Source organism: Ahaetulla prasina, chromosome 3, assembly GCF_028640845.1.
Source record: "Ahaetulla prasina isolate Xishuangbanna chromosome 3, ASM2864084v1, whole genome shotgun sequence".
Taxonomy (NCBI): domain Eukaryota; kingdom Metazoa; phylum Chordata; class Lepidosauria; order Squamata; family Colubridae; genus Ahaetulla; species Ahaetulla prasina.
The window spans coordinates 161,563,359-161,586,718 of record NC_080541.1 but is presented as its reverse complement, the minus strand read 5'-3'; the positions used below and the strand labels follow the sequence as shown (position 1 = coordinate 161,586,718).

The window sequence follows — 23,360 nt, the reverse complement described above, 5'->3', positions numbered from 1 at the left end:
CTGAAGATTTTGTAAAAACATTTTCAATTCTGTGTATCATTCCTTGAATATAAAGCTTCTTTGCTGTTTCCAGAAGATAGATGTATTCTTCCAAAGGTAAAGTGCCACCAGTTTCATAGTGTAGGTTCATCACAAGAGTGCTTTTTCAAAAGGGAACAGGACTTTGTTTTTCCTTGAAGATGTTCCGACTGGAGAAGAAGCTTCTTGGTTGAGAAGCAAAACGACTTCAAGAAAAAACAAAAGTCCAGTTGCCTTTTGAAAAAGCACCTTTGGAACAACCGTGCCCTGGATGATTGAGAATCTCCATAGACATAGATTCATCAATATACATTCCCTCTTTATTTCATTTGTCACTAATAGAGAAATCTGAACTATCCAGCAGTACACAATAAATATATGTGCAATCATTTTGCAGATTTTTTTTATGATAATGAAGGAAAGGAAAGGAAAGGAAAAGGGGCAGGGCAGGGCAGGGCAGGGCGAGAAAGGAAAGGAAAGGAAAGGAAAGGAAAATTAGTTTCAGAGCAAAAAAATGTACTAGTCCAGCAGTATGGGGTCAATAAAAAAACCTAAATTATCAACTTTTTCCAAAGCCTCATCTTGCATAAGCAAATTATTCAGAGCATGCTTAGCAAATGGAACATTTTTAATGCAACAAATATTACATAATAATTTATGATGCTGTATTTTAAAGCTCCATCCATCCACCCTCTCCTTGCAGCTGAGTGTTTTACTGACTGCATGAAGCATGCGATCAGTCAGTGCTTAAAAGTTTCACTAATACTGACATGATAGATCAACCCTCCTGACAAGAATGTCTTGTTTGATGCTAAAGGGTTCAGTTTAAGACTTAGGAAAACACCACAAAAATCTGATTGGTTGAATATAGACCTCCTTTCTCGATTCCCTTGAAATAAATCTTTGTCATCTGACAGGGCTGTGCCAAATGTTTAGAATGGGATCTTTGTAAAGTATTGCAATATTTGGCTTACCCAAGCCAAATATTCATCCTCAAAGCATCCAAGTCACCTCTTCCTAGCTGCCTGTGGATTTGTTTGCAGGTACAAGTTTTCTATGCTGACTGCCCCCAAAGTGGCATTGCATGCATGCACACCTACAATACATGCAGACAATCAGGCAAATCCTTCCAGCATTTACTCCAAGCCAGCTGGAGGATGTGTCTGCTTTAACTCTTTAAGGAGGAGCACTTCATTCACACTACATGTTTCACAAAGCATCCCTTCCAAATGCTTTGTGCAGCCCTATGTACATATTTTGCATCTTGAGAGAAAGATGATGTACTATTCATTGGAACGGATAATATAATAAGTATTTTGTGTTAAATTTACTGATAAAGAAATAAAGGGAGACTAGTATAGATCTATTTCAAGCTATTTAGTTCTCACCAGCTAGCCATACCCTTCTGAGATTTAAACCTGGGCTTGCTGTCATATTAGGCAGATGTATTAACCACTAAGCCACAGGTTCTCCTCTTTGGAAGCTGCACCAGGGAAAAGATTAAGTAGGTTTTTTCCTATTGAAGCAACCTGGTCTACCCAGATATGGGAGGGAGCGTACTGCTTTCCTTTCTATACATAATAAGTATGTATATTTACAAGTTTTATGAGCCATTTTTATATTTTCCCTTTGGCAGCGTGAGAGCAACTGTAGCATACTTCCTTCCTATGATACACACTAATCACTGCTGTACACTCACTGGGCATACAAGGAGCCCATGCTGTGAATTCCTTCCATGCTGCAATTGTTCTAGTTTCCAGAAGGAATACTGATAGAGTAGAAAGAAGACACAGCTTGAATTCTTCCAATTAAAACAAACATAAGTAATAGCTTAGATGTCATTGGAATGACATTTGGGGTATGATATTGGAGTTCTGTTTTTAAAGATACCTCATATTCTTAAGTTTCAAAAAAGACATTCTAGTCTGTTGGCAAAAAAACAAAACAAAACAAAAAAACCCAAAAAGAATTTATATAGTAGTTGGATTGACATTGGCATGTGACTAAAATCAGTTTTAGTATTATTCTTTTATAATGAATGATTATATTTAAATGAAACAGCTTGTTTAACAACTGTCAGTGGCAATTTAGAAAACGTGTTCGGCGATTTGAGAAAAATTACCTTGAAAGAGAAAGAAATATATCAATTTCTTAAATTCTGGACATGCATTTTTCTCCAGAGTAATATCAGATTTTCACTAATTTTCATGACTCATCCTTGGTTGTTATCTGATTTGCCAGCTTTTTATCCTTTTTACTGTGATTTACCATTCACTAAGGTTGTAAATCCATTTACATGGGAGTATATTCATATTTCTAAATAAATATGCGTAGGTTTGCAGTGTACCTATTTTTATCATTACTAATGGATTGCAGCATCCCCGATTAAATTTTTGGAACAATAACATACTTGTCCATTTAGTTACAAGTTAATATTAAAGAAAGAAGGCAAAATTTTGGAATGCTGAGCAGCCAAACTTAATCTAAAATGGTGCAGTTCAACCAGTGTTCCTTTTGAATTAAACTTAGTAAGATTTACGCGCAAGCAAATATAACCAAAGCATATATATTGTTACGTATGTGTGAAAACTGCACTGGCACAAAAGCAGAAAAATAAGCTGTTCGACTTCATGGTGACCTATTTGGTTAGCAGCTGTCTATTCCATCCAGTTTGAGTCCACATATATGAATGTATATGTTTACTCAGTAACCCCTGACCCAAATCACAAGCTGGTTTTGCAGTTATTTAGCTTGATTGACTCTCCACACTGTGGGATATATACTTTAAAGGTACGAGGGAGCTATCATGAGAGCAGCTTAACCCCATACTGATAGTGTACATTTCTTTCAGGGTCATCATCACCTGCTCGCCCCGCGACCCCGTTGACATCTTGCAGCAGCCCTACCCCACCACCCCCGCCACCTAGACCCCCATCTCGTCCAAAGTTACCTCCGGGAAAGCCAGGTGTTGATGTGGTATGTTGTTGTTGTTGTTTTTTTACAAATTGCTAATTGCACTGAGTTGGGACGTCTCTTGCCTACTATAGAGACGCTAAATACTGTAGATATGAAAAAAATATTATATTAACTACGGTGGGCTGGCTTGGTTGTGAGTTTGAGGAATAGAAGTATAATAATTAAGTACATGAATAAAAAATGTAAATTTATGTTTGTTAGGTCTCTAGTTAAATTCTTGATTTCATTTAAAAATATCCAGAAGAGTGTTATAATTTAATGTTGGATTTATAAAATGAATTAAATTTAATATTGTGGGGTACTTTTGTTGACTTTCATGAAGGTTTTTTTTTTTCAAAAATTACTTTAGCAAGAATATCAAGCTTTTCTCATGCAAAGAAATGATAATAAGTTATAGTTCTTTATCATTTCAAATCAATCACCGTTGCTACTATTTGCAACTATTTCTTGACAAGATAATCCCATATTTATTAAAAGTATAGGATTGGAAAAAGCTTGTACTTAATAGACTGAAAGATGAAGCTGGAATGTGACTTTTGCTAAAATACCTTCACCTGTTTTTCATGACTCCAGCCTTACCCAAGAGGAAGGAATAGGAAAGAATTACTGGATATTTGCTACAGAGAAGCCTAGCCAAATAGCAATTCTGATACAAAGAATTCAGAATTCAGAATACTATACGATTGTACTACTCTTGCTTCACCAAAAATGAGGCCACTCAACCCACAGGAGCATCATTAGCTTTGGGCATCGAATTAGAAGATAGAGAGAAAAGTCTATACCTGCAGCCTGTAGTACGAGGAGGGTTTATTATAATTAATATATGCTTTTCAAGTGGTACGTGCCCTTGAAATTAGAACTGATAGACATCTGAAGGCTCGTAACATTAATGCTTTGTCCATTATAGTTAAAACTGGAACAGTTTCTTATTATGACCTTATTTTCAAGGGCCCATAAGTGTATTACTCTTCTCTGCTGGTATTCTTAATTTCTTGCCTTGCCCCTTAGACCAGTTTCCTGGGATGGAACTCTAGACTTGAACATAGATTGAATTAAACTGTCAGCTTTCCTTACTAATTAATTAAAAACACCTAGTTAATTTACAACTTGCTGAAAGCCAGTAGGTCAGCACACTCTGCTCCTTTGATAACCTGTTCTCTGAGAGCATGGGAGATATGGTTGAAGTTTGTGGGAGGAAAAGCGAAATCAACTAACAATTTAGTCCCAATCTCCTGTCAGGTTAATCTTTATTACAATATTCCCATTTCCTGAAAGGCAAGTCTGAATTCAGAACCTATAGATTTGGTTGTAATATGTAATTTTTTAGCTATTGACCTTTCAAATGTGATAAAATCATACATGGTTTTGGGGTTGGTTTGGGGATTTTTAAGAACGAATGGATGATTTTGCCCCTTAAGAAAGGAAAGATTCCATGTTGATTCTTCAAAGCTTTCAAAGCAAAACAAAACAAAATTCAAAAGTGGCCCATATCTTTGGCGTCACACTCTTCTTGGATGAAGAGAGGAAGCTGGCAAATCAAAGATTATATTAATTAAAGGTGGAACTTGCAATCAATTGTAGTCAGGAAAAGGCTGCTGAAAAATCAGAGTAAACATCTACTTCATATTTATGGATTAATCCTCAGTTTATCCCAGGGGTTAAATGCTACCGGCTCGCTCTGGTTCAGGCAAACTGGTAGCGACAGCTCTGCCCATCCACCTGGATTTTGTTACTTCTTGGTTTTAATCAGGAAGTAACCTGTTTTTGACCCTCTGCGCATGCGCAGAAGGCTTTGTGCATGCATATAGGGTCTAAAATTGGACATGAAGATGGCGCGCACGCAAGCAAAGCAAGGCTCTGCCCACCCGCCTGGACATCATTACTTCCGGGTTGTTTTTGACCCTCTGAGCATGTGCAGAAGGCTTTGCCCATGCGCAGAGGGTCTAAAATCAGACGTGAAGATGGCGCACACACTTCCAAACTGGTAGGGAAGGTAAGTAGATTTCACCCCTGCTTCGGTTTTATCCCCAAATCTAAGACTATGTAATGAATATTTTTGAGTACTGAGTGGGTTCATTAAGTGATTATTGTGTGTATTTTTAATGTTCTTTGTGTTTATCTATAGTCCAGACCTTTCAGCCCTCCAATTCACTCATCTAGTCCTCCTCCAATAGCACCTTTAGCTCGTGCCGAAAGCACCTCTTCTATTTCATCCACCAATTCCTTGAGTGCAGCTACTACTCCTACAATTGGTAACAACTTTTTTTTTCTTTTGAACAATAGTTTCTGTTAGCAGAATGGCTTAAATCCTTTGGTTTTTGACATTTTTTAATTTCGGCTATGTTTTCTTTGTGTCGTTGTCATCATCATGCTGCATGGAAACCAAAAAAAACAGAGAAGAATCATAACGGAGAATTGCAGCTGTGATTCTCTTTTGACCACTACATTTTTTACATATCTTTATATATGTAATAGTAGGATCTTCTGGATAAGGGGTCCCCAATCCCTAGACCGTGGGCCAGTGCTGGTCCGCAGCCTGTTAGGAAGTGTTGGAGCAAGTGAGTGAAGGTTCATCTGCACATGTGCAGGATTTAGGTTGTGCATAAAACCATCCTTCCCTCTGTTTCCAGGAAGATAATTTTTCTTCCGAAACTGCTCCCTGACACCAGAAAGTTTGGGGGATGCTTATAGATTACAAAAAGTATTATACAAATTATATATGATAGTATCTAAAGGAGAACACATTCGTATTCTGCATACACACTCATTTTTTTCCTAAATTATACAGACAGAACACACTCCTAAGTAACATACATTGAGACAGAAAATTACATCTTTCACTGTGCCTTTTTTCCGAAAAGGAATTGGAGCAAGAAAGGAATAGATCTCATGCAATGTCAGATTTTTACATCAGCAAGTTCTTAGTTAAAACCAACATAGTTCTAAACGACTGCTTTGTGCTAAATTAAAATGAAGTATGTGCTTTCTGATAAGCTATTCAGAAGATGTATATGTATAGAATTGTCATGTGTATCCCTTAATATCTTGGCAATTTAATAGAGACCAAGGGAAGAAAGAAAGGGAAGCTAGCTTTGTATCACCCAAGTATTCTAATTTTACATTTCAAAGGAAACAGAATGTGAAAGGGCTGCTGCATCTAACCATTGGTGGCACAGTGGTTAAAATGCAGAATTGCAAACAAACTCTCCCCACAGCCTGGAGTTCGATGCTGACCGGGCTGAAGGTTGACTCAGCCTTCCATCTTCCCGAGGTCAGTAAAATGAGGACCCAGATTATTGAGGACAATGTGCTGACATTGTAAACTGCCCAGAGGGTGCTGTAAAGCACTGTGAAGTGGTATATAAATCTAAGTGCTATTGCTATTATAAGCTCCTCTCTGCTACAGGTCTATGGCATTGGCAGAAAACTAATTGCACACAACCTTTCTAATCAATATAGGACAACAAAGGTGTGTTGATATGTTCACTACCTTGAGTTATTTGTAAAAAGGTGGAATATAAATTTTAAAAAAAATGATGGTCAGTATCCAAGAGCATCTTCCTTGTCCCATAGTGTCCATCATCAAACAAATCCTCCCTCCTCCAAAAAGGAATCATCTGACATGTATTTGAATATAAGTAGCTCGGGTTGGTAGTTGGGCTTTTTGGTTTGAGCTCCGAGCTTGGCAATTTGGTTGCAAACATTTCATCACAATTCAAGGAGACATCATCAGTGCGCTTTGAATTGTGCTCGTCTGTGCACAATTCAGATGAGCACAATTCTAAGCGCACTGATGACGTTGTCTCGAATGGTGACAAAACGTTTGCAAACAAATTGCCAAGCTCGGAGCTTGGACCAACAGCCCAGTTATCTTGTCATCATGCTGGCACATACCTTGGCAGACTATTTCTGGAATTTGATCTTTTTAATCATGCGCTTCAACCAGTGGTGGGATTCAGCCAGTTTGCAACACTTCGGGAGAACCGGTTGTTACCTTTCTGAGCAGTTTGATAAACTGATTGTTGGAAGAAATCATTAGGGCAGAGAACCGGTTGTTAAATGACTTGAATCCCACCACTGGCTTCAACCCTGTGATGTTATTGGGAATGTAGAAATTGGGAGGTGGTGAATTGTCAGGCATTTCCTCTTATGGCCACATGGGGTGCCCAGTTAAAGATAAGATGTGAATTGCCACTTTTTGCTGCCTGCAGAGAGAAACTCCTCCTTTTTGTAAATCATGATCACAAGTGAAGGATGCCCAATCTAAGTAAAACAGCAATTCATCAGCAGTGAGCTTGTTTGAGAAAGACTACAAAGTAGATAGCTTGGTGCCTTCTAGATATTTTTTTAAAGTTTATTTCTCCTCTGCCTTGATTACTGTAGTTTTAATAGCAAACAACTATAGTACCATTCTAGTTGGAAACTAGAATGGGTCCAGCTTATACTTGCTGAAGATTCTGTAAAGAAGAACAGCAGTCTGACCATTTGATAGTTGCAGGAATCATTGCTAAATTAAATATACTTATGCTAAATACATGCAATATTACAGAAATGCAATTGTGAGTAGAAAAAGCAGGAACTAGCTACAGATTGACATTGTCAAATTAATGCTATGAACAAGATGTGTTTTTTTAAAAAAAAATGAACTGCAGAAAGTGAATAATAATAAAACTTTAAAAGTATCTAAAAATGTTTGATATGAATCTTCTAAGAATTTGAAATGTGAAAAAAATTACTTAAAATATTATTCCTCCCTAAAGAAACTGCATTGTTAGAATAATAAATTCTCTATTCCTTTCCTTTTGTTTCATTAGTCTTTCTTGTTCTTCCTGCCCTTTTCTTTGCTGCTTCTTTCACTTTTGTTTTCATTCTCATCTTCTTGAATCATATATTGTGATTCCCACTGCCGCTCTCAGTTTCAGTTGCATCATTTTATTTTTAATTATTTTTTTGTCAGATATAGTTCATTCTGCTGCAGATTTCAGATTTGCTCTTCGATCTGCTTCTTGTTTCATCAATATTTGTGCCCTTTTATGCATCATTTTGTGGCATTCAATTCTCATTTATTGCTAGGCTACATCCTTTTCTTTGCTGTTATTTTACATAGTTGTTCTCCTACTATTAATGCAAACTCTGCTTTATCACCATTTCTGTTATGCCCCTCTTATGTCAATATTCTCTCAATTCTTTTCTAGTCTATGTGGACAGAAAAGGCATTTTATTTTGAAATCTACCCAATTATTCTGACTGAAGTCAGAATGGCAACAGTTTGAATATTCTTTCAAAATAAATCAAAGTTGACAATATGAGAAATCAATTGATATGATTGTATTTTTCTTTACACGCTGGGCACTATGATTTCTTACTCTTTACAGAAAGTTTTGCATCTTTTATGTTATTGTAATTGCTTTTGTTATTAGGAAATGAATTTCCTTTTGGCTAGAACATACATTCAACTAATAAGTTGTTAAACATTTAATCAACTGCTTCAGAATCTTTGTTGCCTTTCTGAAAAATCTAAATTCAATTTCATTGCCTATTATGCATAATGTGAAATTGAGAAGATGGTCTGAGGCACTTTTCTGACTTCTTTGCAAATTCATTATTTATCAATGTTTTTATTTGCTGTTGGTCAATCGAACTGTGAATGTTTTATCACTGTATATCAATCAGTGGAATCAATAGCACTTCACTTAATGCTATAATTTTGTAAAATGTGGTCTCTTAGTAGGCTATGTCATCAGTGACTCAAAAGTTTGTATTGTACGTGAAGCTGAGTGTTCCATGTATTAGTGCATTTTATAGAAAACTAAATTTATTCAATACAGTATTTAAGGAGCATGCATCAAATCTTCAAACAGCGAGGGAATTTCAGAAATTACAGTTGCAAATCTTGCAGGCCTATTTGTAAAAACTATAAAGATAAAACAAAAGCATGTTTAATTAACCATATATAATTTACCTTAGAATAATTACTTTGTTTAGGGGAACTGGTCAGATATCTTTAATTTAACCTTCTGTAGAAATTAAAATTACCAAAATATACCAGCTGTATTTACAGTAGATTGATGGTCTTGGAGATTTTGTTAAATATATAATGGGATGTAGACAGGCTGTAGTACAAAATGATTATGAGAATTATGAGAGAAAAATGGCTCAGAAATCATATTGGCTCTTATTTTATCATCGCTATATTTAATAATTATTTATGTGTTACAAATAATATTTGTATATATTACAAATATATTGTAATTTGTATATATTACAATGCAATTTAAATTCTTCATTTCTATATTTAAAATTTGTTGAATCTGTATTTCTGTACTACAGAGAGCCATAGGAACTGTCACATTCTTGGCAAACCATTTTTAAGACAATTTTTAATGTGTTATTGAACGCAAGAATTAAGTTTTTCTTGTATTAAAGCAAGCTGTTTTGTCCTTTTGATATTGTTGGATGTCTGTGGCCGTGCTTGAAAATTTGTTTCATTGTTCTAAATGAAGAAAATCATTAAAATGTCAAATTCTGTATTCTCCCCATGCTCTCGCTGAGCAGGGACGGAGGGAAGGACCGTATTTCCCACAGGTACCCTAATTTTAACAATCTCCCTTAAATTTTTCTTATAAGGTGAAAGGGGAAAAACACACCCCGGGGAATGTTTCAGAATGTATTGGCTTTGGAAGAAAATAAATGGAATTTAGTCATCTAAAACCAAGAGTGTTTACTTACCATATCTGTTCAAAAGCATTATATACTCAAAAAGCCTCTTGATGCTGTTGAAATTGGTAATGTAGTTGGTTATTGAATGAGATGGAATGAGCTTGGCCAACCAACTGCATATGTCACAAGGTGTGCTGAATATCCTGAATGGCTTAGCATGTAATAATTTCTAGCTAAAGGCAAAAACTTGATGGACAGTTTCTATTGTGGGGATGAAGTGGCAATTACAGTTAAACCAATCTTGGTTGTACAAAGATTAGTTTGGGCCTTTCATTTGAACAATCAACATAGATTTCAAAATACCTGCTAGGAACTTGTCCCTTGGAGCAGGACCCTTTCTTGCTGGGTCTTCACCACAGCTGGATCACAAAACATGCAAGCTACTCCCGTTTGCAGCAAAACAGATGAGCGGGGGGGGATATACATTGGGAAAAATCTTCATATTGCAAGAAGGATTGAATGAAATATATTTCAAAACAGAGAAATCCATTAAGGTTTTGGATTAAAAAAAATAACACTTCAACAGGTATAATTGCAATAAGCAGGAGGAGGAGGGAAGAACAAGATTTTAAATCTATGAATGTAAAAAAAAATGAACTGGTTGCCCACACATTCATTTGAAATAAAGAATAATGCTTAGCAGCACAGAGATTTCATGCTTTTCAGTCTTACGTTATTTTATCACACATTGTTCTTTTGGTTTCTGAGATTTTTTCCGTACATTTATACTTTGTCCAAAAGAATACCACATAGCTTTTGTTCATTCATTTGCCTTTTCTTATATTTGTTTTTGTGTTAGTGGTAGTATTGAACATAACTTTGATAATAAAAGAGATGTGTCCACCATTTCTATGTAAAACTTTTTTTTAATTGTAATATTTGTGGATTTGGTTAATAAGGAGCTCCTTTGGTTTTCATTTAGAATTTGTGTTTTCATTATTTTTCTTTTGCGTTTCTTTTGTTTGTGGGTTTCGGAAGATGATACTTATAATGACAAATTGCCCATGTTTGCAAGACACTGTGAAACATCTGCAGGTACCGTACAAGCAGAGTTGTGTGTTTTTTAAATGCTTCCTTCACTACCATTCTCACTGCTATGAGAGTCAAATGCATTAAATGCATAGCTGATATAGAGAAACTCATGTTGCACATAAAAATGCAGCGTTCTGAATGCTCGAATGAGTTTCTGAGTGGTGACATAATGTTTGATGCTTTGATGCAGGAATAACAAAACTTACCAAGGACTATTATGTACGAAGAATTAACTACATATGTTGTCCATATGTTGTCCCAAACCTGAGACAGAAAGACATCCATGCATACATACATCCATGGCTGTATGGATACATATATTGTTTCCAGGAATTTCAAAATTAGGTGTGCATTAACTTCAGTAATAGAAGTTCGTCATGTAATTCTAATTGTTGGTCATGTTGCCTGAATCCTCAAGTAATGAAAGTCAAAGAAACTTCTAATTGCTGACAAATAAATATTAAAAGTTTCTTCATTTGGAATTTTAACAAAATAAAAAGGATGGATAAAACCCTGCACTTAACAAGCATTACTGAAATTCTGTTCACCAGTTTATTAATCTCAATTAAACATTGCTACTTGGATAAACTCTGAGCCAGATATTAATGTCCCCCTTGGGAAGGATATCAATTTTGAAGATCCATTATATCAGATTTACAGCGTATGTTGCCTTTACAAATAGTGTATGTAGCTCCAGAAACTTCTTCAGGCCTCCCCTTGATTCATGATTGTTTTAAGACATAATTGTAGCATTATTTGGTTCTCTACTTTTAAATGTTTCATGCTCAAACAACTTTGCAAGATTGCAGCTTCATCTTTCAAAGGGAAAAGACACATACATGACAAATTCCACACAAAGCTATTGGAATTAAACTATGTTAAACTGATACCAGGCATTGATATTATACCCCATTAAGAAAAAAATAAAATAGCATTAAAGAAGAGAGAGAGAAAAAATCTCAATCACTTTTTCAGAAATTCACAGTTATCCCCATCTAGTAAGATTCCATACTTGCTTATTTTGTTTCTTCCCAAAACAAAACAAGACCGTTGTCGATTAAAATCCCCCCCCCAATTTTCCTTGCACATTAACAACTTGCAGCACCTCCTCTTTCCCTGTAGTGAGATTAATAACCTGCCTTTCTGACTCACACTTATGTCCTTCTCTCTCCTCTCCTTAACCTTTCCCATTCCGCTTCAACTCCCGGCCATACAGAAAATGAACAGCCTTCTCTCGTCTGGTTTGACAGAGGAAAGTTTTATTTGACTTTTGAAGGTAAGTAGTGCATAGCATATTGGCTTGGACCTTTAAACATCCTTCTTCTTATATTTTAATAGAGGCCCATTGGCTTCTCCTAAATAAAGAAACCTATTCTACTTTTCAGTATAGTTAATGCTATGGCTACTTAGTGGACATGATAGGCTCAATCAGAATCATTTTTAAATTGGGTTATTGCTACAATGTCCATTCGACTGTTATAATTATTTTCATGTCAAGGTAAAAAGAGAGGCTATTTATACAGTAAATATAAAAAATAACGACTTCAGTTACTGATCACCAAGGAACTTGACTCTGTCAACCAAGGCTTCTGGTATGCTTTGCAATCAAGTTTGCATTTTATAGTCATTACACTATATATACATAAAGGTAATGTTTGTGCTACTACTTGTAGAATTTGGCATCATACTGATAATCTCCCAAATAATTAATAAACTACCATATTATTCCACTAATTAGTGTAATTAATTAATTATACTAATTAACTGCTTGAATTATACATTAGCATTTTTAGAAAGTAAAAGTTATTTTTTCCTGTAAACTAGTGTTGTTCAGTTTATAAAAATTATGAATTACCCATTTATACTTTAGCATCATCCAATGACACTTATCGTGTATGGTCATCATGTAAACTATGTATGACTTTTTCCAGCTTTGCTATTAATGAGATTTACATCTTGCCTTATAATAAATGCTTCCTTGTTGTAGCCGGAAAAATAATCATCTAACTTTAATCTATGGCATTTTGTACTTATATATTCATGATATCTATGGGATTTTATAGTAGTTCTGCATACTTTTTCAATCTAAACAAAAAAACAACCCCTCAATCTTAGAGAAGTGTACACTGTAGGTTGGATCAAGAGTTCAATCATTATCCAGAATTTTGACCATGATATCTGATACTGGTTGATCTCCAATCCTTTTTGTTAATTATTATTTTGCATCTCCATAAAATCCTCACTAGAGAATTGGAGTTTCTCTTAGGTGGCATTGAAGAAGGGGCCTGAAGGGAAATTAGTAAAATTACTTTCTCTTGACTATCTGCAGAGGTTATTTTGGAGCCAATTGCTTCCATGAATCTTTAGGATCAGGCCAATTAATTTTTGCAGAGGAATGTCACTTTGTTGACAAGTCTTGTAATTGCTCTGTGCTTTTTTATTTTTTTAATTGACTTAATATATCTTGACCTGGAAGAAAAAACAACTAATGGCATAAGAGGAACTAAATGTAACATCGAGTAATTCCATATATGTGCTACATCTAATTTGCGATTTGTGATGTACTTATAAGAAGAATAATGCAGTTTGGTTGCTTTAGGAATCAATCATTTCTTTTTCATCTATGTGCTAGACACAGCAAATGTGAAAGAGGAATTTTCCTTAATTAGGAAGCACCTGCCTAAATCTGTCCTAAAAAGTCATGCTAATTTGTAGATAGTTATTTGTTAGGTTTTTGTCTTTCAGGAAAACATTTTAGGGTTTTAGAGGCCTAGACATAGTGTATTCCAATTGCAAATGTCATATCCCTTCTGTGATCAGTAGTATGGAAACCACCCAGGATGGAGTGATTGTGCTGATCTAGAAAACAGCTATGAAACAGGGATTTTATTTATTTATTTATTGTTTCTTTCTTTCTTTATTTCATCAAACATTTATTTTATGACAGATACAAGTGTAAACATAATTATAAATACATGTAAAGGATACGAATAAAAGAAAACATTAGGATAGGGACGGTAGGCACACTGGTGCGCTTATGCACGCCTCTTACCGACCTCTTAGGAATGGGGTGAGGTCTACAGTAGACAGTCTAAGGTTAAAGTTTTGGGGATTTGGGGAAGAAACCACAGAGTCAGGTAGTGCATTCCAAGCATTGACAACTCTGTTACTGAAGTTGTATTTTTTGAAATCTAGTTTTAATTTTAATTGCACAATGCGTGCATTTCTCTCAATCATTCAAACATTGAGTCAATCTGCACCCATATCCTTGCTTCCAATCATATTGGTCCCTACCTAACCTTAAATTGCTCACATGCTTGTTTGGTTTTAACAGATGTTCAAGGCTTCAGCTTTCAAGATAGGGGAGGAGGCATTTCTCATGATTTGCTCTTGGAAACATTCAAATTTACCATCTATTGACATTATCTTTTATTTTAGTTTACCGGTATCATTCCTCACTTCCCCTATCTCCCTTTTCAAATCTTCACGGTTTCTCAACATTACATCTTGCAGATTTTTTGCCGTGTTCCAGGTGTTCTCATTCCAGCAGATCTTAATATAACAATGTGTTCCTCTCCATGCATATGCGTGGTTGATCTTTTGCAGACAAGAGTTCTGTATTTCCAAGTATTCATAATTGCTGTCTCATTTACCTTCCATTACATTTAATAATGCAAACTGGTGGAGATTGCAGACAATCTCAGATTCCTATAAAACATATTTTTACTATTTCCTATAAAACATATTTTTACTATTTGGCTGGGGTTAAACTTTCTAATAGGAATTTGCAATGCATATAGTATCATTTTTTAAAAATTACATTATCACTACATCCTCATTCTCTCTGTGCTCATCAGCTTTTTCTTTCTGAGATTCCTATTGTATTTTCAAAACAATGGCACCACATAAACATAGTTTTCAGGGTAAGATTCTCATTTACTTTTCCTTTATAACCCTTTTTATAGAAGATGTGCTGAGAACATGTTGATGATGATAACATACTGTAGCTTCTTGAACTGTTGAATTTTTGATCACATTCCACCAATTTATTTAATAATTATAGAGTGATTTAGTGCTATAAATGCAGTAGAATGCAATTCAACATATACAGGACAGTGTCCTTGACATCACATCAGAAAATATCTAACAGTTTTTTATATTGCTGTTAATTGCCTTGGATGTTATGGAAAAGTAAGCAATTTTAAAATTGTGCAAAAAAGGTTTTGTTTGATAGAATATTTGCCATCTAGTTGGTGTTGACTTTTAGTGATCCCGCTGATAGATTTGCTCCGTGATAATCTTCCCTAACCTGTTCTATCTGATGATGCATTCATCACCACTGTAACTGAATCAATCCACCATAATGCTGATCCTTCTTCTCTTCTCTTTCCTTCCACTTTATTCAGTATTAGAGTTTTCTTTAGCAGCCAGGTTTTCTCACTATATGTCCAAAGTAGGATAAATGAAGACTCTGGATGGATTTGCTTGAGGGTTCATTTGTTTGTTATCTTCATATTCTCAGGAGTCCTCTTCAATACCAAAGTTCAAAAGTGTCAATATTTCTTGAACCTTTTTCTTTTATTCTTCATGGTTGATCCTAGAAGCTATTTTAGTACCTTAATTATCCATTCTAAGGCTGTTGCCATACCTATTGTAATTAGTTTAGTTTTCTTTAATTTTAATCCCATTTGTTCATGTAACTTTTTATTATTAGAACTTGCAGATCCTTTGCAATTTTGGCTATCAGGGTAGTGTCTTCCCTTAATATGTGTGTGAGAGTGTGTGTGCATGTATACATACATATATCATATAGGTTAAATTCATAAGGGAAGCATCTACAGCCTGGTCTGACTCCTTTGCTGATCTAGAACCAGTTGAGGACAATGAGATGTTCTTGGATTCCCATTTTTCTAAGCACACTGACATGATTTTTTTAAAGAAAAGTTTTTTATTTTTTTCAAAACAAACACACATACAGACAACCAAACAATTTTTAGGCTAATTATAATAAGTTTTTTAATCTTGCATTTTAAACTGTATATTTTCTTGTCTGTTTTATTTTGCCTGTACACCGCCCTAAGTCCTTCGGGAGAAGGGCGGTATAAAAATCAAATAAATAAATAAATAAATAAATATATTTTTTCTGAATGGAATATTGGCGATCTAGTTGGTGTTGACTTTTAGTGATCCCGCTGATAGATTTGCTCCGTGATAATCTTCCCTAACCTGTTCTATCTGATGATGCATTCATCACCACTGTAACTGAATCAATCCACCATAATGCTGATCCTTCTTCTCTTCTCTTTCCTTCCACTTTATTCAGTATTAGAGTTTTCTTTAGCAGCCAGGTTTTCTCACTATATGTCCAAAGTAGGATAAATGAAGACTCTGGATGGATTTGCTTGAGGGTTCATTTGTTTGTTATCTTCATATTCTCAGGAGTCCTCTTCAATACCAAAGTTCAAAAGTGTCAATATTTCTTGAACCTTTTTCTTTTATTCTTCATGGTTGATCCTAGAAGCTATTTTAGTACCTTAATTATCCATTCTAAGGCTGTTGCCATACCTATTGTAATTAGTTTAGTTTTCTTTAATTTTAATCCCATTTGTTCATGTAACTTTTTATTATTAGAACTTGCAGATCCTTTGCAATTTTGGCTATCAGGGTAGTGTCTTCCCTTAATATGTGTGTGAGAGTGTGTGTGCATGTATACATACATATATCATATAGGTTAAATTCATAAGGGAAGCATCTACAGCCTGGTCTGACTCCTTTGCTGATCTAGAACCAGTTGAGGACAATGAGATGTTCTTGGATTCCCATTTTTCTAAGCACACTGACATGATTTTTTTAAAGAAAAGTTTTTTATTTTTTTCAAAACAAACACACATACAGACAACCAAACAATTTTTAGGCTAATTATAATAAGTTTTTTAATCTTGCATTTTAAACTGTATATTTTCTTGTCTGTTTTATTTTGCCTGTACACCGCCCTAAGTCCTTCGGGAGAAGGGCGGTATAAAAATCAAATAAATAAATAAATAAATAAATACATTTTTTCTGAATGGAATATTGGCCGAGTCAAAATTTGTACCACTTTTAGTTTTTCCAACACAATATATTTCACTTTTTGCCATAATATTCTTTCTCTCTAATTTTTTATTTTATTTTCCTTCTGTTTCTTCTGGTATATAAATAATATTACCATTCGCCCTAATCTTAATCAATTTTTCTTCCCTCCCCCTTCATTGACATGATTCACTCCATTGAAGGCCTTTCTATAATCAATGAAATGTAAACTGACTTTTTCATATTCTTTGGCTTTCTCAATTACCCCACATGCATAAGCAATAAAATCTCATTTTCTTTTTCTAAAGCCAGCTTAAACATCTGGCATCTCTTTTTCCATGTAGCACTGTAATTGTGTTGGATGATCCAAAGCATTATTTTGCAAGCTTGTGAAATCAGGAATATTGTATAATAGTTTGCACACTGTGTTAAGTCTCTCTCTCTCTCTCTCTCTCCTCTCCTTCCCCCTCTCTCTCCGTATTACTCTATAGATTGATCTCCTGTAATCAGTTGGTCGCTATGTTATTCTCCAGATTTACTGCCATAGTTTAGCTAGAAACTTTGCTGCTTTTTCTTTTGTTGTTTGTCAAAGCAATTAGACATAAAGACATCACACTGCTAAATACCTAATTATCACAGTACTGTCATATGTCTAAGAATATTTATCCCTGTAGTAGGGCTATATTAGTATTATCCTACTCATCTTTTCTACTATCTTCTCTTATTTGTATCTTATATTACCTGTTGTTTGTATGTACACTTGTTGTTTGAGTGTACATACTGCTCATATATTTGTATGTACACTGATTATATTATATTATTGTCTGTATGTACACTGAGGGTGGTTTATGCACCAAATTCCATGTATCCAATCATACTTCACCAATGAAATACTCTGCTCTGCTCTGCTCTGCTCTGCTTTTTTAAGTCTGTATTCCATCAGTTCCTACAGGCTTCCCAGTTGGTAATAACTGGAGTTTTGATCTAGTAGTCTAGTACTAGGAGTTCTTGTAAGTAGGGAACGATTTCTAAGTTATCATGGATGTTGGAATCTTAACTATGGAGTACTTTAGTATATTCCTTCCAACTTTGTTTGATCAAGGCCACACTTGGAATACTGCATTCAGTTTTGGTTGCCGCGATGTAAAAAAGATGCTGAGACTCTAGAAAGAGTGCAGAGAAGAGCAACAAAGATAATTAGGGGACTGGAGGCTAAAACATATGAAGAACGGTTGCAGGAACTGGGTATGTCTAGTTTAATAAAAAGAAGGACTAGGGGAGACATGATAGCAGTGTTCCAATATCTCAGGGGTTGCCACAAAGAAGAGGGAGTCGGGCTGTTCTCCAAAGCACCTGAGGGTAGAACAAGAAGCAATGGGTGGAAACTGATCAAGGAAAGAAGCAACTTAGAACTAAGGAGAAATTTCCTGACAGTTAGAACAATTAATCAGTGGAACAACTTGCCTGCAGAAGTTGTGAATGCTCCAACACTGGAAATTTTTAAGAAAATGTTGGATAACCATCTGACTGAGATGGTGTAGGGTTTCCTGCCTGGGCAGGGGGTTGGACTAGAAGGCCTCCAAGGTCCCTTCCAACTCTGTTGTTGTTGTTGTTGTTTAGCAAAGTGATATCATGGGGGAATTGTCTGGTTGTTTAGCATTGTCTTGAGGGAAGGCATTTAAACAATTCATATTCAGGATGTGAGGGCTCTGTAGATATTTTCACAGCCTTCTTTCTGGCTCATGAATATACAATGGAAGGCAGGATGGTTGCAGCTATTTTTACTGCAGCCCTAAATAGTTAAAGTCTTTGTCTATCTTATTTGGTTGCTGTGCCAAACCAGACACTTATAGAGGTGCAAATGACAGATTCAATAATTGCTCTGCAGAACTGTATCTGCAGGTCCTTGGAAGCCAAGACAGAGTGGGAGAATCCATTGTGATTTTAATCTCTATACAACATGTATTCTCATGAAAGAAAGCACTATTTTATAGTGGATGAACTACATTTTATTTTGTTTAAAGAACCAGATGAAAAAATGACTCAAGAAAATGTGAGTCATAGCGCTTTGCTCTCTGATCTGAACATCTACTTTTCTGGTTTTGAAAATCATGTTTTAAATTAACTTGGATCTCTTCCTTTTGCACCCTTACTAGTCCTTACAAGTATTAAATTATAATCCCATGAAATGGAGATTATGTTGTTTGCCACTGCATTTTTATATACAGGAAATAGCACACTAGTGTAAAAAAACAGTTTTATATTTTTGCAATTTTATCCATTAGGAGCATAATTGTTCAAATGCTTCTATATATAAAATTCAAAAGCATATTATAGGATTTTTAAATTCAAATTTTATTCTCCCATTTCAAAAAGTTGTGTTTCTGATATCCCTTGTTTTGCTACAAGTACAGATGTTAGATTTCCAAATTATACGAACATGTTAATATAAATGATCTCTTTCTATGCACAAGGTCCATTTTTTTAACCAAGTAGATACTGATTCATTTCTTTAGAAATATTGGTTTCATTTGCTGTGTATAATTCTGAAAACTTTAGAAATTATAATGAAGTTTTCCATGTGTCTAAAATATTTTTTCATTCCTGATTCTTCGAATTTAGAAGTTACAATCCATAGACATGTTAGTATTACCTGGTATTGGTTATTTATTTATTTATTTATTTATTATGTGTCTATTATTTATTTGTTTATCAGAATGTGTCAAACAAAAACGAGAACAAGAATAAGAGCGTAAAAATACAATGACAGGGATGATAGCAGAGGTGGTATTCAGCAGGTTCTGACCAGTTCTGGAGAACCAGTAGCGGAAATTTTGAGTAGTTCGGAGAACCAGTAAATACCACTTCTGACTGGCCCCACCCCCATCTATTCTCTGCCTCCTGTGTCCCAGCTGATTGGGAGGGAATGGAGATTTTACAGTATACTTCCCCTGCCATGCCCAAGCCACGCCCACAGAACTGAGAGTAAAAAAAATTGAATCCCACCACTGGATGATAGGCATGTTAATGCATTTATGCACGCTCCCTCTTACTTTATATACTTTATAAAGTACTGAAATTGTTTATCTCAGGAGTAAGTATTCTGATGGGATTGCTGGTCATTTTTAAAAAATACTTGTGCAAAACAAGATAATAGGATGTTTTATTCAACAATTGAAGCCTTCTTTAGCCTATTATAAGGTAATAGATATGTATAGAAATGATGTAGGGGCCTTAGAGTAGGAGGAAATGATTTTCCAGCTTTGGATTTGAGGAGATGCAGAAATTAAGCATACATGGCGTATTTTTCTTCCCTTGTGCACAGCTCAAGCAGTAATGATAAGAAGTGATATGAGGTTGAAAAGTGTTTAAAATTTTGCTTGTGACATTTTCTCATATAAAATCATTAACTAATTGGACCACTGGCAATGAAAAAATGTCAAAAATAACCTTTCAAATCATCATCATTATTATTAGAAAAGTAAAAAAAAAGGTAAAGGTTTCCCTCGCACATACGTGCTAGTCGTTGCCGACTCTAGGGGGGCGGTGCTCATCTCTGTTTCAAAGCCGAAGAGCCAGTGCTGTCCGAAGATGTCTCCGTGGTCATGTGGCCTTAAATATGTGGGGTTTTTTTTAGTTTTTCAATAGCTTCATTTTCAGTAGCTGGTATGCAGAATGATTTAGACTGTGTATCTGAACAATTAAAATACATTTAGTTGATTGTGTTTTCTTATTGAGAAAGAAAAATATTTTCTTTAGAGAATTTTAGGTTGTGATAGTTAACATTTAATAAGCTATGCAGTCCAGCTATTTCAGGTTTACTTATGTACTGGTATAATTCTCTCTACATTGATAGTAAAGGTTCAGAGAAGGACATTTTGACTGCTATAATTAATTAAATTTGTTCATGTGTAAAAAGATTTAATATAATCAGAGATGATTAATATTCTGAAAAAAATATTATATAGAAGTAGATTATATTATGTTGCACACTGATTGCCCAAAGTCAACATTATGTATAATGAACCGTTCTGTAATTTTCTTTACGTTTCATTTTGGTTTTAAATCAAACAAATAATAAGAACTTAGGAGTTGGTAGCAGATAGGCAGCATATAGTGGAGGTTAATTTTCACATTACAATAGACCTTGCTTAATGACTGCCCTGTTTAGTGACCATTTGACATTACAATGGTGCTGAAAAAAATAAATTTATGACCAGTCCTTACATTTACAATCATCCCTCTGGTCACATTTGGACACTTTGCAACCAGCAGGTGTTTACAATTGCTACAGTGACCGATGTCATAAGATTGCCATAGGATTGCCACATTTCACAAATGGCTTCCAACAAGCTGAGTTCAATGGAGAAACTGTAAAATCACAAGTTGCAGTCATGTCATATCTTGCTTAATGACCCATAATGACTTACTCAACAGCCAAATGTGACATTGTAAGTCCGTTGTGCTCATGTGTTATTTTTCATAGCGAATGCATCACTTAGTGACAGAGTTGCTGGTCCCACCTGAGGTTGGTAAGCGAGGACTACCTGTATTTATGTAGTTAAACCTTCCCAGAGTTGCTTTATTGCTTTCGTATGGGATACGCCAGGATGCGGTCAGACTGTGACCCAGGAAACTACAGACCAAACAGCCTAACATCAATACCTGTTAAAAATAATTTTTAAAAAAACAGATCTGTGAACATCGAGAAACAAATAAAGTTGTAATTAGTAGTCAGCACAGGTTTGTTAAAAACAAATCATGCCAAACTAATCTTATTTCATTTTTTGGCAAAGTGACTAAATTAGTAGACCAGCAAAATGATGTGGGCATTGTATACCTAGACTTCAGCAAGGCATTCAACAAAGTAGACCACAACCTACTTCTTGGTAAACTAGAAAAATGTGGGATACCAGTAAACACCACCACCACTAGATTGATTTATAACTGTCTAACAAACCATATTTAACAAGTAGTCCTTAATGGTACCGCATTTACATGGGGTACCATAGGGTTCCATCTTAGGGCCGGTACTCTTCAATATCTTCATAAATGACTTAGATGAGGATATAGAAGGGGAACTCATCAAATTTAAAGATGATTCTAAACTGGAAGGCATAGCCAACATCCCAGAAGACAAGCTCAGGATCCAAAAAGATCTTGACATATTTGAACAATGGGTCATATCCAACAACATGAAATTTAATGTGGAGAAAAGCAAGATTTTACATCTAGGTGGAAAAACTAAAGGCACAAGTACAGAGTAAGCGAAACCTGTCTTAAAAACAGTAACTGTGAAAGGGATCTTGGAGTCCTAGTGGGCAATCACTCAGCCTTCCATCCTTTATAAGGTAGGTAAAATGAGGACCCAGATTGTTGGGGGGCAATAAGTTGACTTTGTATATAATATACAAATGGATGAAGACTATTGCTTGACATAGTGTAAGCCGCCCTGAGTCTTCGGAGAAGGGCGGGATATAAATGCAAATAAAAATAAATAAATTTTTAAAAAAATCACTTAAAATGAGCCAGCAGTGTGCAGCAGCAGCCAAAAAAGCTAATACAATTCTTTGTTGTATAAACAGAGTCATAGAATCAAAATCACATGAAGCATTAGTACCACTTTATAAAGCCTTAGTAAGGCCACACCTGGAATACTGCATCCAATTTTGGTCACCACATTACAAAAAAGTTTGCAAAAAAGATCAACTAAGATGATTGAAGATCTGGAGACAAAAACATATGGTTTTTGAATGGTTGCAGGAATTGGGTATGGCCAGTCTAGAGAAAAGAAGGACTAAGGGTGACATGATAGCAGTATTCCAGTATTTGAGGGGCTGCCACAAGGAAGAGGGGGTCAACGTATTTTCAAAACTATAGGGTTTCCTGCTTAAGCAGGGATTGGAATAGAAAATCTCCAAGGTCTCTTTCAGTGTTATTCTGATTGATTGATTGATTGATTGATGAGAATCAGACTTCAACATTTGGAGGTTCCCACTCTGCCCATTTCAGAAGTAGTTTAAAGATTTGTTGTTTAGTTGCCAAGTTATGTCTGCCTCTTTGAAACCCCATGGCCATAGCATGCCACTGTCCTCCATTGTCTCCCAGAGTTTGCCAAAATTCATGTTCATTGCATCAGTGACACTATCCAACCATCTTAATCTCTGGTCTCCCCTTCTCTTTTTTCCTTCAATCTTTCCCAACAGCAGGTCTTTTCCAATGAGTCCTCTCTTCTCATTTGGTGGCCAGAGTATTTGAGCTCCAGTTTCAGTATCTGTCTTTCCAAAGAACAGTCAGAGTTGATTTCATTTAGAATTGACCAATTTGACCTCCTTGTAGTCCAAGGGACTCTCAAAAGTCTTCTCCAACACCACAATTCCAAAGCATGAATTATTTGGCACTCAGCCTTCCTTATGGTCCAACTCTCATAGCCATACATTACTGCTGGGAAAACCATAGCTTTCACTATACAGACCTTAGTGAAAGTTACCGAATAATTTAAGGAAGAAGGGTAGTTTAATGTTTTATCTTTTATTTCAGTTCCA

General features: G+C 35.4%; 1 protein-coding gene across 1 annotated transcript in view; it reads left to right on the top strand.

Moving 5' to 3' along the window:
• Positions 1–23,360, top strand: part of SGIP1 (SH3GL interacting endocytic adaptor 1) — an 86,715-nt gene that overhangs the window by 45,829 nt on the left and 17,526 nt on the right. Inside the window, exons 15-17 of the mRNA XM_058176666.1 lie at positions 2,870–2,994; positions 5,120–5,246; positions 11,963–12,022. Coding sequence (XP_058032649.1) covers positions 2,870–2,994; positions 5,120–5,246; positions 11,963–12,022 — 312 coding nt within the window. The remainder of the gene's footprint in view (positions 1–2,869; positions 2,995–5,119; positions 5,247–11,962; positions 12,023–23,360) is intronic.